The sequence below is a fragment of the Nycticebus coucang genome, chromosome 3 (genome assembly GCF_027406575.1).
Source record: "Nycticebus coucang isolate mNycCou1 chromosome 3, mNycCou1.pri, whole genome shotgun sequence".
Taxonomy (NCBI): domain Eukaryota; kingdom Metazoa; phylum Chordata; class Mammalia; order Primates; family Lorisidae; genus Nycticebus; species Nycticebus coucang.
Window position 1 is genome coordinate 65,966,852 of NC_069782.1, and position 23,536 is coordinate 65,990,387.

Consider the following 23,536-nt stretch of genomic DNA (forward strand, 5'->3'; position numbering starts at 1 on the left):
CAGGACTAGCCACGTCCACACGCGCGAACTGAGCGTGACCCCACGCACCTTTTCAAGAGAAGTACTGATTGGACAGTTTGCGAGTCCCCGCCCCTTTGTCCCTGAGTGACAGCCGAGGACCCGTGGTTCAGTCTGTTGACCCTTAAGCTGCCACTTTTCTTTGGCAGATAATTGCATTTAAGCAGAATTTGTTTTTTGACCCAGGTTTATTATTAAGTGTCCTACTCAATAACGTTAAGTACATTTACCTTGTGAAACCAATCTCTGGACCTGTTTTCATCTTGCAAATTTTAAACTCTATAATCCCCTATTTGCCACTCCCATCAGCCTCTGACACCCATCCTTCTGCTTTCTGACTGTATGAATTTGATGATAGGTCCCTCAAATACGTGGAATCACACAGTGTTTGTGCTTTTCTGACTGACTGATTTTACTTAGCATAACGTCCTTCGTCTTATAGTAGCATATGTCAGAATTTACATATATCCCACATTTGGTTGATCCATTTATCTTTTTTTTTTTTTTTTTTTGTAGAGACAGAGTCTCACTTTATGGCCCTCGGTAGAGTGCCGTGGCCTCACACAGCTCACAGCAACCTCCAACTCCTGGGCTTAAGCGATTCTCTTGCCTCAGCCTCCCGAGTAGCTGGGACTACAGGCGCCTGCCACAACGCCCGGCTATTTTTTGGTTGCAGTTTGGCCGGGTCCGGGTTTGAACCCACCACCCTCGGTATATGGGGCCGGCGCCTTACCGACTGAGCCACAGGCGCCGCCCGATCCATTTATCTTTTTATAGACACAAGTTGCCTTCAACTTTTCGCTATTGTGAATTATGTTCTTATGAACCAGGATGAATGATACCTATTTGCATTACTGCTTTTATTTTGGGCATACTCAGAAGTACATGACTTGCTGTATCATACGTTTTTAATGTGTTTTTGTTGTTTTTTTTTGGGGGGGGGGGTTGTTTTGAGACAGAGTCTTTACTATATCACCCTGGGTAGAATGCTGTGCTGTCACAGCTCACAGCAACCTCAAACTCCTGGACTTAAGTGATTCTCTTCCCTCAGCTTCCCAAGTAGCTGGGACTACAGGCACCCGCCACAACGCCGAGCTAATTTTGGGTTGTACTTGTCATTGTTGTTTGGCAGGCCCGGGCTGGATTCGAACCCACCAGCTCTGGTGTATATGGCTGGTGCCCTAGCCGCTGAGCTACAGGCACTGAGCCTGTTTTTAATGTTTTGAGAAGCCACCATATTCTTTTCCCTAGCGGCTCCAGCAGTTTTCATTCCCACCAACAGTGCATAAGGATCTCAATTTGTGTTTTCACTTACTTGATAGTATCCCTTGAAGTACAAATGTTAATGCTGATAAAGTCCAAAGAATTTATTTTTGTTTTGCTAGATTTCCTATTGGTGTTATATGTAAGAATTTATTTTTTCCTGAGATAGGGTCTCACTCTATCGCCTGCACTAGAATGCAGTGGTGTCATTACAGCTTTCTGCAACCTCAAACTTCTGGATTCAAGCAATCTTCTTGCCTCAGCCTTCCCAGTAACTACAAGTGCATATCATCATGCCCAGCTAATTTTTTATTTTTCGTACAAATCAGGTGTCTCTGTTGTTTTGAATTCCTGGCCTCAAGTGATCCTCCTGTCTCAGCCTCCCAAAGTGCTAAGATTGCAGGTATAAACTACTGCCCCTTGCCAAGAATTCTTTGCCAAAGTCAAAGGCATGAATATTTTCCCTTATGTTCTTTTATAAGAGTGATATAATTTATAGCCTACCTTTAGTTTTTGAGCTACTTTGGTAAATTGTGGGGTGGCAATTAAACATTATTTTTCATGTCACTATCCAGTTGTCACAGAATCTGAAAAGTGTAAATGATGGCTCCCTGAGATGAGGCTGCTGTAGAGGAGATGTTTAGGCCAGGTTTATTGAAAGGAACAGGTGACCTACCTGGGCAGTGCAAAGATGGCGTCTGAACCCCAGCACAGTTAGAGAACACTTTATATGGGACAGTAATGGGTGGGTGAATTCCACAACTTGCTGGTCAGGTTAGGGTCCTTTGGTGAGAACTTCTAAGGGGGCAGGCTAGCCAAATACTTTGTGTCTTTGTCTTAGGAGGAAAGGAGGAAGAAGAAGGAAAGGGTTTGTGTGTCACTGTGTTAGGCTCCCCAACAGGATCAATTTGTGAAAATATTCTTCCCCCATTCTTGGCACTGTTTTAAAAATTGATTGGCCAGGCTAGGGATAGTGGCTCACACCTGTAATCCTAGCACTCTGGGAGGCCAAGGCATGAGGATAACTTAAGCTCATGAGTTTGAGACCAGCCTGAGCAAGAGTGAGACCCCATTGCTACTAAAAATAGAAAAATGGGCAGGTGAGGTGCCTCACACCTATAATCCTAGCACATGGGGGGCCTGGGTAGGTGGATTGCCTGAGCTCACAGGTTTTCAAAACCAGCCTGAGCCAGAGTGAGACCTCATCTCTAAAAAATAGCTGGGCATTGTGGCAGGCGCCTGTAGTCCCAGCTACTTGGGAGGTTGAGGCAAGAGAATCACTTGAGCCCAAGAGTTTGAGGTTGCTGTGAGCTATGACGCTATGGTACTCTACCAAGGGTGACAAAGTGAGACTCTGTCTCAAAAAAAAATAATAGAAAATTTAGCCAAGCATTGTGGCCAGTGCCTGTAGTCCCAGCCACTCAGGAGGCTGAGGCAAGAGGATCATTTGATTTCAGGAGTCTGAGGTTGCTGTGAGCTAGGCTGATGCCACAGCTCTCTAGTCTGAGCAGAAGATCTAGTCTGAGCAAAAGAGTGAGACTCCATCTCAAAAAATAAAAAATCTGTATGTACACAAAAGACAGGACATAAGTCCCAGAGTACTGACCCAAATCTTGGGGTCTATGCCATGATTAGCTGTCAATTTCTCCTTAGATCACTCTACCAAAGGAAGATCCCTTTGACTTTGGGATGGGGCAGCCACTTGTGGCATGCTTCAAGAAGCTGAGGAATGTACCTGGGGCATCCCACCACCATATTTGTCCCTCACTATGTCCTTTCTTTGCTGGAACAATAGGGACACTACTGACTGACCTCAGGGATGATGGGAAAATATCAGACCATTCTCCTAGATAAATACAACATGAGGCTAAAGTTACTTCTGCCCTAAACTCAGTGCCAGATATGTGAGGGTAATGAAGTGATAGGTGGAAGTCTCAGAGCTATCATGGTGAAAGATCAAAATGGAGCTATATTCTGTATTACAAATCATGAGGTCACTTTTAAATGTCCCAATTCCTTGAGAGGCCTCTCAATATTATGCCAAGCCCCTGATCTCTGGAGGACATAACAGAGGGAATGACCTGGAAAAAAACAGCAAAAATGTTTTTTCTCTTTAAAATTTCCCCACTCATTGGAAACTGAGACTGAATCCCTGACTCAAGTAGTGGGCAGGAGGGGGAAGGAAATGTCTTTTATTTTGTGTGCTACAGGAAATGGTTCAGCTGAACCGTCAAGTTGGAGATGGAGGCCTAGAGTCTGACAGATAGAAATGGGAATCATTAACTGTAGTTGAAAGAAAAGAGGCCTTCCCTTTTTAAAGCTCTGTTTCTGCTTATGGTTTTTGTTGTTTTTTGGTTTGGGTTTGTTTTGGTTTGGTTTCGTTGTTTTGTTTGTTTGTTTTGAGACAGAGTCTCAATCTTTCACCCTGGGTAGAGTGCCATGGCGTCACAACTCACAGCAACCTCAAACTCTTGGGCTAAAGCGATTCTCTTGCCTCAGCCTCCCAAGTAGCTGGAACTATAAGTGCCTGCCACGACGCCCGGCTATTTTTTGGTTGTAGTTGTCATTGTTGTTTGGCAGGCCTGGGCTGGATTCAAACCCACCAGCTCCAGTGTATGTGGCGCCCTAGTCGCTGAGCTACAGGAGCCGAGCCTGTGTTTTTTTTTTTTTTTTTCTATTCTTAGAAGAGAGGGTCTCACTCTTGCTCAGGCTGCTCTCCAACTCCCAAGCTCAAGCAATCCACCCGCGTTGGCCTCCCTGAGTGCGAAGATTACATGCCTGAGCCACCGCGCAGGCCTGTTTCTGTCTGTGTATGCACAGGAAACTCAATACTTTGGGACTAGTCACCCATATTTCCTCCTTTGCCAGCAAAGTAATACATTTCTCTTTCCTTCTTTTTGAACCACTTGTTTTCATTCTGATGTAGCCTCCAGAGCAAGTGTGACGCTCTCTGTAACATCAGACGCTCCAGTTCCTGTGTGGTCTTGGCTGGGTACCTCTTGCTCTGGACTCTCTCCATCTGAAAAGAGACTATAATTGCCTGTGCACGCCCGTGTCCCTGCCTTTCGAAAGGCTTCGGCGTCTGACCCTAGATCCCGAACAAGTTCTGTTCAAACTCAAACGTCCACAGAGGCAACAAGTTTTGCCCACCGGAGGAAACCGAGTATCTGCTCAGCTAAGTCACCTGCCCCTAGCTGTCATTCAGACAAAGGTGGGCGGGGTTGTGCTAATTGTCCAATCAGGAGCACCGCCGTCCGGGGCTAGAGGCCTGTTACGTCACTATTCGCTCCTGCAGAGCTCTACCTCGCGTATGCTCCTCCCCCGGGTGTCTCGGGTTGCTTTTCCGCTACTTCAGCAGCTCACTTCCCCGCCCTAGCTGAGGGAGCCGTGGGGAGGAAGCTGGGAGACACCGGGAGCCCAGAAATGGTGAGTGTGCGCAGCTGGATGTCCCGAGACGGGGAGGAACTGGTTGGAGCCGGCTGTGGCGGGACCCGGGCCTCCTGGCGGCCGGCTCCGAAATCTGCGGATCCGAGTCTCCTCTGGCGCACCTCGGCCTTTGGTCCATCTGACCCGCAGGGTGAGGCTGCGTCCAGGGCGTTCTGTGTGGTCCCTGCGCGGCGACCTCGGCCTCAGCCCAGGCCCGAGAGCCCCGTGTATCCTCACACTGTGACGGCTGGAGCGTCATCGGGGCCTTCAGATGACCAACTTGGGGTGGTCGTGTGTGGGCGGGGCTGCGGTCTGTAGGGTCTCCAGTACGGTCCTTCACTTCAGGGTGACCAGTTCCTCCACCCAGAGACTTCAAAGGAAGCAGGGTTTCAAATCCACCACCCGCTACCCAGCCTAGCTCTTCCTGGGGCCTGCCTTTACTCCCTAGTTTTACGGATCTCTGGGGTTTCTATAGGCCTAATCTCCTTTAGAATTCAAAACATTATCAACTTTGTCCTCTGTGATGCATTTCAAACGCATGCAAAATTGTAATTATCATTTTTACGCAGAGCAGTGTAAAGATTTTTTTTCTTGAGTTTTTGTTTGTTTGTTTGTTTTTGGTGACAGAGCCTCACTCTGTCACCTTTTGGGTAGAGTACTGTGGAGTTATACCTCACAGCAACCTCAAACCCCTGGCCTGAAGCGTTCCTCCTGCCTCAGCCTCCCACGTATCTAAGACTACAGGCACATGCCACGACCACCACCCGGCTAATTTTTCTATTTTTAATAGAGACGGAGTCTCGTGACTCGCTCTTGTCAGGCTGGTCTCAAACTCCTGAGCTAAGTATCCTCCCCCGTCGGCCTCCCAGAGTGTTAGATTTACAAACGTGAGCTACCCTGCCCGGCCTGAAAGACTCTTTTTAAAAGATTTATTTTTTTGTTTGTAGATATTTGACATGAAAGCAGAGGATAATCACTTGGAACTACTTTGTGTAAAATCCCTGAGCTTCTCCTTCCAGTATCTTTCCTGGACATGACTTAACTCCTTTGGATAAAGTTCCCTCTTGGGAAACTCTCCTGGGGATCTGTCAGCACAGTTCCAGGTCAACACTGCCCCTCCTTGGGTTTATCACCTTGGAAAGATTTATTTTTTTCAATACAAGTAAAATGTGGATCGGCGCCTGTAGCTCAGTGAGTAGGGTGCCAGCCACATACACTGAGGCTGGCGGGTTCCAGCGCAGCCCGGGTCTGCTAAACAACAATGACCACTGCAACCAAAAAAAAAAATAGCCAGTGTTGTGGCGGGCGCCTGTAGTCCCAGCTACTCGGGAGACTGAGGCAAGAAAATAGTTTAAGCCCAAGAGTTTGAGGTTGCTGTGATCTGTGATGCCATGGTACCTACCGAGGGCAACATAATGAGACTGTCTCAAAAAATAATAATAAAATAAAATAATAAAAGTAAAATGTATGTGATCAGTAGAACTTGAGAGACAGTATAAAATATTTCCAAAGAGGTGTGAAAGAGGTGAATCTCGGAAAAAAATAAAATATTCCAGTAGTACACTTCATTTGTTAAAAGTTCTTGTGTCCCTTGGTTCTTCCCCTGAGTATATGGAGTAAGTTTCTTTGATCTGGTCTTTTGTTTTGATGACTTCAGATGGCATTCCAGGACAGAAGTGTTCAGACAGGGTTAATTATTTATTTATTTATTTGCAGTTTTTGGCCAGGGCTGGGCTTGAACCCGCCACCTCCGGCATATGGGGCCAGCGCCCTAGTCCTTTGAGCTACAGGCGCCACCCAGTACTTTAGCAAATCAAAAAGAAAAAATAGCAAACCATTTCTTGCCATGGAAATAATTGACATCTTCAGTTTGTGAAAGCAATATAGATACTGGTGGGTTTTCTTGTTGACTTAGCAAAAGTGCCTTACAATTTCCTTGTTTCTTTTACAACTGAGTTTGAGTAATTTTGCTGGATTCTTAAAGATTGTGTGTGTTCTCACTTAAAATTATCAGTAGTGGTCCAAAGCCTTGTAACTGGGAAGCAGAGGCCTGAGGTCAGAGACTCCAAGCTAAGGCCACCCTTGACCCTGCAGAGAGAGGTCATTAAAGGCCCACTTAATTCTCCTGAGGAGCCTTCCCACCTGGTGTCCCACGGTGACCTTGGGAGGAGCCCTTTATACTGAGAGAAGCTGCAGAGCACTACAAAGCACTTTATACCTACCGACTACAGGGAGAAGGGAAGGGGGTGAAGCCCTTTCTGAGCTTTTTAATTTTTTATTTTTGAGACAGGGTTTCACTCTGTTGCCATGCTAGAGTGCAGTGGCATCATAGGAGCTCACGGCTACCTCAAACTCCTGGACTCAACCAATCCTGCCTCAGCCTCCAGTGTAACTGAGACTACTACAGGTACATGCCACTGGGCCTGGCTTAATTTTTCTATTTTTAGTAAAGATGGGGTCTTACTCTTGTTCAGAGTGGTCTGGAACTCCTGAGCTCAAGCCGCACTCCTGCCTTGGACTCCCAGAGTACTAGAATGTTGGAAGTACTCCATTCAAACCAGCACAGTTAGCTTCTTCCATTCCATTTTACAGTTCTCCTGAGGTCTTTCAGATGCACATAGTCCTACATGGCCCACCACCACACCTGCCCTTACTTTTGATTTTGAAATTTTAAGTTTATCTTTTTTTTTTTAAGGCGTGAGCTGGGCATGGTGGCTTTCTGCTATAACTCTAGCACTCCGGGAGGCCTCCATTCAGGAGGATCGCTGGAGGTCAGGAATTTGAGATCAGCCTGAACACGTGAAAAAATTAGCCAGGTGTAATGGCACATACCTGTAGTCCCAGCTACTCAGGAGGCTGAGGTAGTTGGATCACTTGAGCCCACCATTTTGAGGTTGCAGTGAGTTATGATCACGCCTTTGTACTCTATCCAGGGCAACAGAATAAGACTATCTCAAAAAACAAAAAATAAATAAAAAGGAAAGAAAGTTAATAAAAATAATGACTCTTAAATAGCACAGTATGCTTTATTTTTTTTTATATATTTTTATTTTTTTAGAGACAGAGTCTCACTTTATCACCCTCGGTAGAGTACCATCAGCTCATAGCAACCTTCAGCTCTTGGGCTTAGGCAATTCTCTTGCCTCAGCCTCCTGAGTAGCTGGGACTTCAGGTGTCCCCCACAACGCTGGCTATATATTTTTTTTTTTTTGCAGTTTGGCTGGGACCGGTTTGAACCTGCCACCCTTGGTATATGGGGCTGGCGCCCTACTCACTGAGCCACAGGCACTGCCCAAGTCCTGAGATTTTGAACAAGGCATTCTTTTTTTTTTTTTTTTTTCTGCTTCTTCCATTCCATGGAAGGGCAGGTGTGGTGGTGGGCTATTTTGGACTATGTGCATCAGAAAGACCTCAGGAGAGGTCCTCAGGGTCTTACTCTCTCACCCTGGGTTGAGGGTCCTGGTGTCATAGCTCACAGAACCTCAAACTCTGGGGCCCAAGAGATCCTCTTGCCTTAGCCTCCCAGGTAGCTCGGACTATGGGCACTATGGTGGGCACCATCTAGTTTTTCTATTGTTAGTAGAAACCGGGTTTGCTCTTGCTCACGCTGGAAACCAGACATTCTTTGAAATGTTTATCTTACTGCTCTCAACCTCAGAATACCATAATGACTTACTCATATAAGTTCAAGTCAGTTAAATGAAAGATGGCATGCTTCCCTCATCAATGACTCAGGAATTAAGAATGAATTCTGTCTTGTCTTTTTACTCTTTAATGGACTTGACTTTTTTTTTTCATGCAAAATTTTACTTTTGCAAAGATTTAAATGGGCATTTCAGTGAAAAAGATATTCAAATTGCAAATAAGTGCATGAAAAGATGCTTGACGTCATTAGTCATTAGGGAAATACAAACTAAAACCACAATACTACATCACTACATACATATTAGCATGTCTAAAATTACAAAGACTCATCATACCAAATTTGGGGGAAGGTAGGTGGAACTAGAATTCTCACACCTTCCAATGGGAATGCAAATGTTTGAAAACACAGCTTTACAGTTTCTTTTTTCTTTTCTTTTCCTTTTTTTTTTAATTTATTTTTATTGTTAAATCATAGCTGTGTACATTAGTGCAATCAAGGGGTACAATGTGCGGGTTTCATATACAATCTAAAATATTCTCATCAAACTGTTCAATGTAGCCTTCATGGCATTTTCTTAGTTACTGTATGTAGGCATTCATATTCTGCCTTTAGTAAGTTTTCCTGTACCCATTCTAAGATGCACCATAGATGTGGCCCCACCCATTACCCTCCCTCCACCAAAACATCCCCCCTCCATTCCCCTTCCTTGGCCCTTTCCCCATAGTCTTGTGCTATAGTTGGGTTATAGCCTTCATGTGAAAGCTATAATTTAGCTTCATAGTAGAGCTGAGTACATTGGATACTTTTTCTTCCATTGCTGAGATTCTTTGCTAAGAAGAATATGTTCCAGCTCCATCCATGTAAACATGAAAGAGGTAAAGTCTCCATCTTTCTTTAAGGCTGCATAATATTCCATGGTATACATGTACCACAATTTGCTAGTCCATTCATGGGTCGATGGACACTTGGGCTTCTTCCATGACTTAGCAATTATGAATTGGGCTGCAATAAACATTCTGGTACAGATGTCTTTGTTATATTGTGACTTTTGGTCTTCTGGGTATAGACCTAGTAAAGGAATTACAGGATCGAATGGCAGGTCTATTTTTAGGTCTCTAAGTATTCTCCAAACATCCTTCCAGAAAGAACGTATTAGTGTGCATTCCCACCAGCAGTGTAGAAGTGTGCCCCTTTCTCCACATCCACACCAACATCTCTGGTTTTGGGATTTTGTTATGTAGGCTACTCTTGCTGGGGTTAGGTCATATCTCAGAGTAGTTTTGATTTTCATTTCTCTGATGATTAAGGATGATGACCTTTTTTTCATGTGTTTGTAGATCGTGCATCTGTCTTCTTTAGAGAAGTTTCTCTTCAAGTCCCTTGCCCACCCTGAGATGGGGTCACGTGTTCTTTTCTTGCTAATATGTTTGAGTTCTCTGTGGATTCTGGTTATTAGACCTTTATCGGAGGTATAACCTGCAAATAATTTCTCCCATTCTGAGGGCTATCTGCTTGCTTTACTTACTATGTTCTTGGCCGTGCAGAAGCTTTTTAGTTTGATCAGGTCCCAGTAGTGTATTTTTGATACTGCTTCAATTGCCTGGGGAGTCCTCCTCATAAAATATTCACCCAGGCTGATTCCTTCAAGAGTTTTCCCTGCACTTTCTTCAAGTATTTTTATAGTTTCATGTCTTAAGTTTAAATGTTTAATCCAGTGAGAGTCTATCTTAGTTAATGGTGAAAGGTGTGGGTCCAGTTTCAATCTTCTACAGGTTGCCAGCCAGTTGACCCAGCACCATTTGTTAAATAGGGAATCTTTTCCCCACTGAATGTTTTTAATTGGCTTGTCAAAATAACGGTAAGTAGCTGGATTCATCTCTTGGTTCTCTATTCTGTTCCAGACATCTACTTCTCTGCTTTTGTGCCAGTACCATGCTGTTTTGATCACTGTCGATTCATAGTACAGTCTCAGGTCTGGTAGTGTGATTCCTCCTGCTTTGTTTTTATTGCTGAGTAATGTTTTGGCTATTCAAGTTTTTTTCTGATTCCATATAAAACAAAGTATTATTTTTTCAAGATCTTTAAAATATGACAATGGAGCTTTAATAGGAATTGCATTAAAATTGTATATTGCTTTGGGTAGTATGGACATTTTAACAATGTTGATTCTTCCCAGCCATGAGCATGGTATGTTTTTCCATCTGTTAACATCTTCAGCTATTTCTTTTCTTAAAGTTTCATAGTGTTCTTTGTAGAGATTTTTCACATCCTTTGTCACTCCCAAATATTTCATCTTCTTTGGCACTACTGTGAAAGGAATAGAATCTTTGACTGTTTTTTCAGCTTGGTTATTGTTGGTATGTATAAAGGCTACGGATTTATGGGTGTTGATTTTGTAGCCTGAGACATTGCTGTATTCCTTGATCACTTCTAAAAGTTTTGTAGTAGAATCCCTAGTGTTTTCCAGATATACAATCATATCATCTGCGAAGAGTGAAAGTTTGATCTCTTCTGACCCTAAGTGGATACCCTTGATCGCCTTTTCTTCCCTAATTACAATGGCTAAAACTTCCATTACAATATTAAAGAGTAATGGAGGCAATGGGCAACCTTGCCTGGTTCCTGATCTAAGTGGCAATGATTTCAATTTAAGTCCATTCAATACAGTATTGGCTGTGGGTTTGCTGTATATGGCCTCTATTAGTTTAAGAAATGTCCCTTCTATACCAATTTTCTTAAGTGTTCTGATCATGAAGCGTTGCTGGATATTATCAAAAGCTTTTTCTGCATCAATTGAAAGAATCATATGGTCCTTATTTTTAAGTTTATGTGTTGAATTACATTTATAGATTTACATATATTGAACCAGCCTTGAGACCCTGGGATAAATCCCACTTGGTCATGGTGTATAATTTTTTGTATGTGTTGTTGGATTTTGTTTGTTAGGATTTTATTGAGTATTTTAGCATCAATATTCATTAGTGATATTGGTCTATAATTTTCTTTTCTTGTTGGGTCTTTCCCTGGTTTGGGGATCAAGGTGATGTTTGCTTCGTAGAATGTGTTGGGTAATATTCCTTCTTTTTCTATATTTTGGAAGAGGTGTAGTAGTATAGGTACTAGTTCTTTAAAGGTTTGGTAGAATTCTGACGTAAAGCCATCTGGTCCTGGGCTTTTCTTTTTAGGGAGATTTTGTATGGTTGATGCTATTTCAGAACTTGATATAGACTTGTTCAACATTTCCACTTCGTTCTGGCTAAGTCTTGGTAGGTGGCGTACTTCCAGGTATTGGTCGATTTCTTTCAGATTTTCATATTTCTGAGAGTAGAGTTTCTTGTAGTATTCGTTAAGGATTTTTTGAATTTCTGAGGGGTCTGTTGTTATTTCAACTTTACCATTTCTGATTGATGAAATTACGGATTTTACTCTTTTTTTCCTGGTTAGGTTGGCCAAAGGTTTATCTATTCTATTGATCCTTTCACAAAACCAACTTTTGGATTTATTGATCTGTTGTATAATTCTTTTGTTTTCAATTTCATTTAGTTCTGCTCTGATTTTGGTTATTTCTTTTCTTCTGCTGGGTTTGGGGTTGGAGTGTTCTTCCTACTCCAGTCGCTTGAGATGTCCCATTAAGTTATTAACTTCCTCTCTTTCCGTTTTCTTGAGGAAGGCTTGCAGTGCTATAAATTTCCCTCTTAGGACTGCCTTTGCAGTATCCCAGAGGTTCCGATAATTCGTGTCTTGATTGGTGTTTTGTTCCAAAAATTTGGTGATTTCCTTCTTAATCTCGTGTATAACCCATCTATCCTTCAGCATAAGGTTGTTTAGCTTCCATGATCTTGTATAGGTATGCAGGTTCCTGTTGTTATTGAGTTCAACTTTTACTCCATGATGGTCTGAGAAGATGCAAGGAATAATTTCTGTTTTTTTAAATTTTCTGAGGTTAGATTTGTGGCCTAGGATGTGGTCGATTTTGGAGTATGTTCCATGGGCTGATGAGAAGAATGTGTATTCAGTTTTGTTGAGATGAAATGTTCTGTAGATGTCTGTTAAGTCCAGATGTTGAATGGTTAAGTTTAAATCTAAGATTTCTTTGCTTAGCTTCTTTTTGGAGGATTTATCCAGCACTGCTAAAGGGGTGTTAAAATCTCCAACTACTATGGAACTGGAGGCAATCAAGTTGCTCATGTCTGTTAGAGTTTCTCTTATAAATTGAGGTGTGTTGTGGTTGGGTGCATCAATATTAATAATTGAAATCTCATCATATTGAGTAGTATTACCTTTAAAAAATATGAAGTGTCCATCCTTATCCATAATTATTTTGGTTAGCTTAAAGCCTATTGCATCTGCAAACAGGATTGCAACTCCTGCTGTTTTCTGCTTTCCATTTGCCTGGAATATAGATGACCATCCCTTCACCTTGAGTCTATATTTGTCTTTTTTTTTTTCTTTTGGCCGGGGCTGGATCTGAACCCGCCACCTCTGGCATATGGGACCAGCGCACTACTCCTTGAGCCACAGGCGCCGCCCTATATTTGTCTTTTAATGTAAGATGCAATTCTTGTATGCAGCAGATATCTGGCTTGAGTTTTTGTATCCAGTCAGCCAACCTGTGCCTCTTTAGAGGACAGTTTAAACCATTCACATTAATTGAGAATATTGATAAGCCTTTCGAGAGTCTGGTGGACATTTTTAATCCTTTTGTGACTGTGGAAGTTGGAATTTGATCAAAATTTTCTGGGTGAGTTTACTTTTTGGTGGAGGATTATGCTGGTCATTATGGAGGATAGGTCTGAGGAGATCCTGGAGAGCTGGTTTAGTTATGGCAAATTTCTTTAACATGTGAATGTCTTTCTTTTTTTTTTTTTTTTTTCGTGGTTTTTGGCCGGGGCTGGGTTTGAACCCACCACCTCCGGCATATGGGACCGGCACCCTACTCCTTGAGCTACAGGCGCCGCCCTAACATGTGAATGTCATTGAAGTATTTAATTTCTCTGTCATAAATGAAACTCAGTTTAGCTGGGTATAGGATCCTGGGTTGAAAGTTATTTTGTTTTAGGAGATTGAAAGTCGATGACCATCCTCTTCAACTTGAAAGGTTTCAGCAGAGAGATCTGCAGTTATTCTAATATTCTTGCCCTTGTAGGTGATGGTTTTCTTTCATCTGGCAGCTTTCAGAATTTTCTCCTTCATATTAACTTTAGTGAAATTGATTATGATGTGTCTGGGGGATGTCTTATTCGGGGTGAGTCGTGCTGGAGTTCTGAAACTGTCTGCTATCTGAATTTCAGAATCTCTTGGCATGTCTGGAAATTTCTCCTTCATAATCTCATGAAGAAGAGACTCTGTGCCTTGTGAAGCCACTTTGTCACTTTCGGGGATCCCTATAAGACGAATATGGGTTTTCTTCTAATTATCCCAGAGCTCTCTGAGAGAGTGATCTGTTTTTGCCCTCCATTTCTCCTCCTCTTTGAGAGTTTGGGAGCATTTGAAAACTTTGTCTTCAATGTCAGAGATCCTTTCTTCTGCTTGCTCCATTCTGTTACTGAGGGATTCTACTGTGTTTCTCAGATCTTTGAGGGATGCAACTTCTTGTCTCAATGTGTTGAAATCTTTGGTCATTTGGTCTTTGAATTTGTTGAATTCTTGAGATATCTTTTGGGTTACTGCTTGGAGTTCTAATTAAATCTTATTTGCTATCCAGATTCTGAATTGGATTTCTGACATCTCAGCTATTTGTTTGTGCATGGGATCTTGTGCTATGTCTGCCCCATTGATCCTTGGGGGAGTTGTTCTACTCTGATTATTCATATTGCCAGAGTTTTTCTGTTGATTTCACCTCATGATTGTTTTTCACCATTGCCTCTGGCTGTCCTCAGAGTTGGGGAGGTGTCTCTCCCAGATTAGACCCCAGCGGGATCATTCTGTTGTTGCTGGATCTTTGTAGGGAGTGACCCTGTGTAGTTCCTCTGGGGCTTCTCCAGCTAGAGAGTTCTGGTTGTGGAAGCAGCTCCGGCGTGTGACACACCCGGATGTAGCAACAGGGCGGGAGGTGGTGCGCACAGTTCTGGGAGTGCCTAGCGCCCAGTGACTTTGGCACAGAGAGCCCAAGGCTCCAGCAGTCTCTGGTAGGGGAAGGGCTCTGCGCAGAGGCAGGGAGGGCTCCAGAGGGCACACAGCTACCAGTATCCCTGGCCAGACGAGCGGGCCAGTGTGGAGGCTGGGAGGACACAGGAGGGAGGACACAGGTTGCGCGGCTCCTGCAGTTCCTGGTCAGGGCATGCGGAGGCCTGGTTGGTGCGGGGTCACAGCACAGATCTTATGGAGTTCCCGGCAGCGCCAAGCCCAGGATTTTGAGGTTGCTATGAGCTGTGACACCACGGCACTCTACCCAGGGCAACAGCCTGAGCCTCCAGTGTGCCAAAACCATCCCACTCTGCCCCTGAGGGTTAAGGCTGTAAGGCAGCTCAGTCCCCGCCTTTAGGCTTCTCAGTCACTAGGTTACTAGGTCCCGCCGGATCCTTGCTCTGGGACCTGGAGGGCGGAGCTTGCTGGAGCAGTTCTCTCTCACAATGGCTCCCTGGCAGCCCAGCTCAGCGGCTCTGTCTGGGGCCCCAAACAATGCCCAAAGTTCTCCCCAAGGTAGTTCAACTGAGTGCCAAGTCCAAAAACACCGAAACAGTTCACAAGTAAGGCCTTTCTGGTTTGCAGTCTCACTGGTGCTTGTACTTACGGTTGCCAACGTGATTAGGTCGATCGAACACACGCAAACACTTGCCAGTTTTCCGCTGTTTTTGTCCTCCTCTTCGGGTCCAGACGTCCCTTGCTGACTCCCTGCATCCTCAAAGGGATGATTATAGGCAGATCCCACCAGCCAGAGATGCCTGGAGTCTTATCTCCCCAGACTCACCGTGCCCAGTTGCAGGGAAGCTGTTACTCGCCTGCCATCTTTAATCTCTCCGAGACTTGACTTTTTTAAGAGCAGTTTTAGGTTTACAGAAAAATTCATCAGAAAGTACAGAGTTCCCCCATTAATCTCTCTACCTCCACACAGTTTGTGAGTTTTTTTAAATATGTAATATAATATATCTTATATTACCATAGTACATTTGTTACCAGTGATGTGCAAATATTAGTGTATTACAGTCCACAGTTTACCTAGGGTAGGCGCTTACACAGTCATTGGGTTTTTCACATACATGATGATGTGACTGCTTATGTGAACACTCAACATATAGAGTAGTTTCACTGCCTTAAAAAAATCCATTGTGTTGGCCAGATATGGTGGCTCATATCTGTAATCTTAGCATTTTGGGGAGGCCAAGTCAGGAGCATCACCTGAGCCTAGGCATTGAAGATTGATTGTACCACTACACTCCAACCCAGACAACAGAGAGATCCTGTCTCTAAAAAAGAAAATCCCTCATGTTCCTACCTATTCATTCGTATGTCTGTCTCACCCACAATATCTCGACGTCCTAAAATCTTTTTACTGTCTCATGGTTTTGTCTTTTCCAGAATATCATATGCTTGGAATCATCAGTATGTAGCCTTTTCAGGTTGGCTTCCTTCACTTAGCAGTGTACTTTTAAGGTTCTTCCATGTCTTTTCATGCTTTAAAATTTCATGCTAATTTCTCTAATCATTGAACAATATTTCATCATCTGGATGTCCCACAAACTGTTTACTCATTCACTTACTGGCAGGATGTCTTGCTTAACTCTTAAGTTTGGCAGTTGTAAATAAACGTCATGTAAGTATTCATTTACAGGTTTTTTCTGTAACCAGTAGTTTTCAAATATGGGTAAATAGCAAGGCATGTAATTGCAGGATCCTGTGGTAAGAGTATATTTTATTCGTAAGAAACCGCCTGTCTTCTGCAAAATTAATAGCATTTTCCATTCTCACCAGCAATAAATGAGGATTCCTATTGCTCCACATTGCAGCTTCATTGGCTATTCTCAATGTTTTGAATTTGTGAATACAAATGTGATTCACAAATTCACAAATGATATCTCATTCGGTTTTATTTGGAATTCCCTAATGACATATGGTGTTGAGCATCTCTTCATATGTATATCTTTCTTTTTTTATTAAATCATAACTGGGTACATTGATGCATTTATGGGGGTGCAGTGTACTCATTTTATATACAATGTGAAAGGCTTACATTGAACAGATTAACACATCCATCACAATTATATTCTTTTCTTAATAGTTTTGAAATGTACCATTGCATCATGCATATTAGGTGAAGTTCCCCAAATACCCTCCTTTCTCCCACCTTCCCTCCCCTCTCTCCTCTTCCCTTTTACTTTCTGAACTATAGTTATGTTTTACCATTCATATGAATGTGTAGGTGATTATATATTGATTTCATAGTAGTATTGAGTACATTGGATACTTTTTTTTTTTCCATTCTTGAGATACTATACTGAGAAGAATATGTTCCAGCTCCATCCAGGTAAACATAAAAGATGTGAAGTCTCCATTTTTATGGCTGCATAGTATTCCATAGTGTACATATACCACAATTTGTTAATCCACTCATGGGTCCATGGGCAGTTGGGCTGTTTCCATGTCTTGGTAATTATGAATTGGGCTGCAATAAACATTCTGGTGCAAATGTCTTTGTTATAAAATGATTTTGGGGCTCTGAGCCTGTAGCTCAAGCAGCTAGGGCACCAGCCACATATACTGGAGGTGACAGGTTCTAATCCAGCCTGGGCCTGCCAAACAACAATGACAACTACAACCAAAAAATAGCTTGGCGTTATAGCGGGTGCCTGTCATCCCAGCTACTTAGGAGGCTGAGGCAAGAGAAATGCTTAGGCCCAAGAGTTTAAGGTTGCTGTGAGCTGTGACACCATGGCACTCTACCCAGGAGGACAGCTTGAGACTCTCTCAAAAAACAAAAATGATTTTTGATCATCTGGGTACAGACCTAGTAGAGGAATTGAAGGATGGAATAATAGGTCTACTTTTAGACCCTTGCATCTTCTCCAAACTTCTTTCCAAAAAAGGTCATATTAGCTTGCATTCCCACCAGCAGTGTAGAAGTGTTCCCTTCTCTCCACATCCATGCCAGAGATGTATATCTTTCCTTGGTGAGCTATTTGTTCTGATGTTTTCCCCATTTTTTCTTTTGAGACAGTCTCACTGTGTCACCCTCGGTAGAGTGCCATGGCGTCACAGCTCACAGCAACCTCAAACTCTTGGGCTCAAGCAATTCTCCTGCCTCAGCCTCCCAAGTAGCTGGGACTACAGGTGACCGCCACAACACTCAAGCTATTTTTTTGTTGTAGTTGTTTGGCACACCCGGGCTGGGATCAAACCTGCCAGCTCCGGTGTATGTGGCTGGCACCCTAGCTGCTGAGCTACAGGTGATGAACCTGTTTTCCCCATTTTTAACTGGGTTGTTTTAATGTTAAGATTTAAGAGTTCTTTGGATATTTTGTGAATGAAAAATTATTAGACCTTTATCACATAAAGGTTTTTGCAAAATTTTCTACCTGCATTTGCCTTTTTTTTTTCTTTTGAGATAGAGTCTCAAGCTGTCACCGAGTAGACTGCAGTGGTGTCATAGCTCACAGCAACCTCCAACTCAGGCTCAAGTGATCCTCTTGCCTCAATTTTTCTATTTTTTTTTTTTATTTTTTTGAGATAGAATCTCAAGCTGTCACCCTGAGTAGAGTGCTGTGGCATCACAGCTCACAGCAACCTCCAACTCCTGGGCTCAAGCGATTCTCCTGCCTCCGCCTCCCAAGTATTGGGCATTACAGGCACCCTCCACAATGCCTGGCTATTTTTTGGTTGCAGCCATCATTGTTGTTTGGCAGGCCCAGGCTGACCCACCAGCTCAGGTGTATGTGGCTGGCGCCTTAGCCGCTTGAATCACAGGCGCAGAGCCAAGCGATTCTCTTGCCTCAGCCTCCCAAATAGCTGGGACTGCAGGCACCCGCCACAATACCCGGCTAAGTTTTTCTATTTTTAGTAGACAGAGACAGGTTCTCATTTTTGCTCAGGCTAGTCTCCAACTCGTGAGCTCAAGCAATCCACCCACGTTAGCTTCCCAAGGGCTAAGATTACAGGTGTGAGCCACTGCAACTGGCCCCTGTGTTTGCCTTTTATCCTTATTCTTTTTATACTTCCATAGAGCAGGAGTTTTTCATTTTAATCAAGTAACTTTTTTTTGTTGTTTCGTAAATTTTGCATTTGTTATTATGTAAAAATTAATCACCCAATCCAAGGTCACCTAGATTTTTTATTATGTTATCTTATGAAAGAAGTTTAATAGTTTTGTCCATTTTGAGTTAATTTTTGTGAAAGATATTAAGTCCATGTATAGATTTTTGTGCACAGATAAGCATTTAATACTAAAAGTTTCCCTCTACTTACTGCCTTTGATGCATTTTAGTTTTTGACAAATTCTATTTTCTTTTTTTTTTTTTTTTTGTAGAGACAGAGTCTCACTGTACCGCCCTCGGGTAGAGTGCCGTGGCGTCACACGCCTCACAGCAACCTCTAACTCTTGGGCTTACGCGATTCTCTTGCCTCAGCCTCCTGAGCAGCTGGGACTACAGGCGCGCGCCACAACGCCCAGCTATTTTTCTGTTGCAGTTTGGCCGGGACTGGGTCCGAACCGCCACCCTCAGCATATGGGGCCTACTCACTGAGCCACAGGCGTCGCCCGACAAATTCTATTTTCATTTAGTTTAAAATAAAATTTAGGCTTGGCGCCTGTAGCAAAATAGTTACAGTGTCAGCTACATACACTGAGGCTGGCGGTTTGAACCCAGCCCAGGCCAGATAAACAACAATGACAACTGCAACAAAAAATTGCTGGGCGTTGTGGCAGGCACCTGTAGTCCCAGCTACTTGGGAGGGAAGAGAATCGCTTAAGCCCAAGAGTTTAAGGTTGCTGTGAGCTGTGATGCTACAGCACTCTACCCAGGACAACAAAGTGAGACTCTAAATAAATACATACATAAATAAATAAATAAATAAATAAATAAATAAATAAATAAATAAATAAATAAAATTTAAGGCCGGGCGTGGTGGCTCACGCCTGTAGTCCCAGTGCTGTGGGAGGCCGAGGCGGGTGTATTGCCTGAGCTCAGAGGTTCGAGACCAGTATGAACAGCAGTGAGCCAGAGTAAGACCCCGTCTCTACTAACATCAAGAACATCGCCAGAGGAAGAAGAAAATGAACAACAAAAAAGAGTACTTCAAACGAAGAAGAATGAACAAGGAAGTGGAAATTAAAAATTTAAAGAAAAATTTTTTTAATAAAAAAATACAATTTAATTTCTCTTGAAACTTTTTTGGGTTTTTTTGTTTGTTTTGTTTTGTTTTTTAGAGACAGAATCTCACTTTGTTGCCCTCGGAGTGCTGTAGTGTCACAGCTCACAGCAACCTCCAACTCAAACCCACCACCGTCAGTGTATGTGGCTGGCACCATAACCATGGTGCCAAGCCCAGAAGTGCAAGTCTTAATTTCTCATAGCAAATGTTGAAGTATTCAGCTATGCCAGTGAATTCGTGTATTTCTCCTTGCAGTTCTGTCAGTTTTTGCCTTGTGTATTTTGTCCATGTTCTTAGCATATACACACTGTGAATTGCCGTCTTCTTGAAGAATTGACTCCTTCATCACTATGTGCTAGCTTTCTTTTCTTTGAATTTTTGTTGCTTTAAACTCTACTTTTTCTGAAATTAATATATGCATCTTTCCTTTGATTAGTGTTGGTCATGGTGTACCTTTCTCAACTCCTTTATTGTCTTTATATTTAAGGTGTGTTTCTTGTGTAAAACATATAATTAGCTCTTACTTTTTTATCCACTGAGACTTTTTCTTTCAATGGTTGTGTGTTACACTATTAATGTTTTAAGTCATAATTGAGGTAGTTGGATGAAAAGCTACTATATTTTTTTAATTTTTTGCCCTTCTCTCTTTTTATTTTTCTTTTCTTTTTTTTCTTTCTTTTTTTAGACAGAGTCTCACTTCTGTTACTGCAGTAGAGTGCTTAGGCGTCATAGCTCACAACAACCTCAAACTCCTGGGCTCAAGTGATGCTCTTGCCCCAGCCATGTAGCTAGGACTGTAGGCGCCCTCTACAAAACCCAGCTAGTTTTTCATTTTTTAGTAGAGATGGGGTCTCACTCTTGCTCAGGCAGGTTGTGTACTCCTGACCTCAAGCATTCCACCCTTCTCTGCCACCCAGAGTGCTATTCCTTTTTTTCTTTATTGAGCATTTTACCTGATTCTGTTTTTCTCTTCTCTTAGTATATAAATTACAAGTGTTTTTACTTTTTTGTAATAGCCCTTTAGTCAGCAGGATACATTTATGACTAACCAAAGTCAAGTAACACTCTGCAATTTCTCAGAGTATTTTGAATTCCTCCTTTCTGATCCCTTGGAACATTTTTGTCATTTATTTCATTTATCCATAACCTGTAATTATCAACTGTATTGTTGCTGCTGTTATTTTAAACAAACTATTATCTGAGAGATTAAGAATAAGAAAAACAAGTTATTTTATTCTACCTTAATTTATTCCTTCTCTAACATGCCAAAAGTATCATTTATCTTTTTTCTGGTGAATTTCTTTTAACATTTCTTGTAAAGCAGGTGTACTACTAGTGAGAAATCCTTTCAATATTTTTTTTCTCCAAAAGTTATTTCACCCTCACTTAAAAAAAATTTAATGTAAACATCCTTAAATTTAAGGTTTAATTTTTTATGGAAAACATATAATTAGATGTTATTCTTTTATCCACGGTGACATTTTCTTTCAATTGTTTAGACTACTGAAATTTAAAGTCATGATTAATATAGCTGGATTAATAGTACCATATTTTTTATACATTACAGTTTTTTACTTTATATTTTATAGTTCATAGATATTCTGTCTTGGAGGGTTCCTCCCCCCCCTCCAGCCCATTGCAATAGGTTCTGGAGAAGTAGATTTTTTTTTAAGACAGAGTTTCACTTTGTTGCCCTCAGTAGAGTGCTGTGGCATCACAGCTCAGAGCAACCTCCAACTCTGGGGCTTAAGCGATTCTCTTGCCTCAGCCTCCCAAGTAGCCTGGGACTACAGGCGCCCACCACAACGCCTGGCTATTTTTGTTGTAGTTGCCACTGCTGTTTTAGCTGGCCGGGGCTGGGTTTGAACCCGCCAACCTTGGTATATGGGGCTGGAGCCCTACCCACTGAGCCACAGGTGCCTCCCATAAAGTAGATTCTTTTGAGGTTAAAACAGGTAACATTCTGGGCATATTTCAAAATGATTTTTTTTTTCCTATCTCTACAGTGTTGGAGACAGTGATTTGTCCTGTGACCTCAGTTTCTGATGGATCTAAGAAGAGTTGTTGATTTTCAGTTTATTTGCCTTTTTGAGGATGAGTATGATGGCTTCTAAATTCCTTAAATGACAGACCACAGACCAAACTCTCTGATTTTTTTTTTTTTTGAGACATTATCTCATTTTGTCTCCTGGGTAAAATGCCATGGCATCACAACTCACAGCAACCTCAAACTCTTGGGCTCAAACAAACTTTTGTCTCAGCCTCCTGAGTAGCTGGGACTATAGGCACCCACCACAATCCCCAGCTAGTTTTTCTATTTTTAGTAGAGATGGGGTCTTAATGTTGCTCAACTGATCTTGAATTCCTAAACTCAAGGGATCTACCCATCTTGGCCTCCCCAAGTACTAGGATTACAGGAGTGAGCCACTACGTCCAGCCTAAACTCCCTGATGTTTGGCTGCTGATAACCTGAGAACCTTGTGCCTTCTTCTTTCTCTTATCCCTACACTTACGTACAAAGAGATAAGTAAGCCTGGGTTCTCCCTTCTTTGGGAGGGCAAGAGTCATTCACTCCACATAAGCCCCTATTTTTTGTGTGTGAATTCTCACCCCAAGTCACCCCATAACCTCAATAAAAACCCAGGCCAGGCTCCTTTCTTGGAGCTCTCAAGACAGTTCATACTTGCCCAAGAATCCTACCTTGATCTTCCCAGAGACCTCAGTGATGAAAACAATAAGCCCTTTCACACTGCATTGGAATGTGTGTGATGTCATCAGCATCAGTCTTGATGTCTGAGACAATCCTTTCATAGGATCCACCTGCCTTTGCAAATGATTATAACAGTTATAGAAAAGGTAAGATGGTGTCTGTATTGCACTGCACTTTACTTAATTGTTTTATTGACAAATCCTCAATAATTTCATATCAATACATGCCACCCTTTAAAGGTGGTGGTTTTATGTAACTGATTCTTTTCTAATTAGACACCTGGTGTCTTTCCGATTTTTGCTGCTAAAACTAGGAATTAAAACACAGATTGCTACATAATAGGACCAATAAACACATACAAATTATTTATCATGAAATATATTTAGAAAAGAGCAATAACATTTTTTTGTGGCGTATCTTAATAGCAATATAAAATGTCCTTGGAAGTATCCTCAAAATTTAAAATAGGGCTGGGCATGGTGGCTTACGCCTGTAATCCTAGCACTCAGGAGGCTAAGGTGGGTGGATTGCCTGAGCTCAGGGGTTCAAGACCAGCCTGAGCCAGAGGGAGACTCTATCTCTAAAAAATAGCCAGGTGTTATGGTGGGCATCTGTAGTCCCAGCTACTCAGGAGGCTAAGGCAAGAGAATCTTGTGAGCCCAAGAATTTGAGGTTGTGGTGAGCTGTGACACCAGAGCACTCTATTGAGGGTGACAAAGTGAAACTCTATCTCAAAAAAGTTTTTTTTGAGACAGAGTCTCACTGTGTCACCCTTGGTAGAGTGCTATGGCATCACAGCTCACAGCAACCTCAAACTCTGGGGCTTAAGTGATTCTCTTGTATCAGCCTCCAAAGTAGCTGGAACTACAGGCACCTGTCACAACGCCCAGGTATTTTTTTGTTGCAGTTGTCATTGTTGTTTAGCTGGCCCAGGCTGGATTCAAACCCTGCCAGCCTGGTTGTATGTGGCCGGCACCCTACCCACTGAGCTACCGGTGCCACCACAAAAACAAAATTTTTAAATAGGAGAATCCTTAGGGTCTCTTCATGTTGACTTCCCTGCTCCTCTGTCTTATCCTGTGGAGTAGATGACTACTGTCCTGATTCTTTGGTGGTTCTTCATATGTTAACCATCTATTCCATCTATTCTTTCCTTTTCTTTTTTGTTG

The 23,536-nt window shown here is 42.5% G+C and overlaps 1 protein-coding gene across 8 annotated transcripts in view; it reads left to right on the plus strand.

Moving 5' to 3' along the window:
* Positions 1-4,581: 4,581 nt before the first annotated feature.
* The window catches only part of ZNF791 (zinc finger protein 791), a 30,627-nt gene continuing 11,672 nt past the window's right edge, over positions 4,582-23,536 (plus strand). For 2 of the 8 annotated variants that reach the window (XM_053585036.1, XM_053585028.1), the window contains exons 1-2: positions 4,588-4,707; positions 7,403-7,478. In XM_053585036.1, coding sequence (XP_053441011.1) covers positions 7,416-7,478 — 63 coding nt within the window. In that variant the 5' untranslated portion in view covers positions 4,588-4,707; positions 7,403-7,415. Of the gene's footprint in view, positions 4,708-4,729; positions 4,859-5,665; positions 5,811-6,997; positions 7,115-7,402; positions 7,479-21,663; positions 22,514-23,536 lie in introns of those variants that run through there. The other 6 variants (XM_053585029.1, XM_053585032.1, XM_053585030.1 and 3 more) reach the window with 6 other exon arrangements.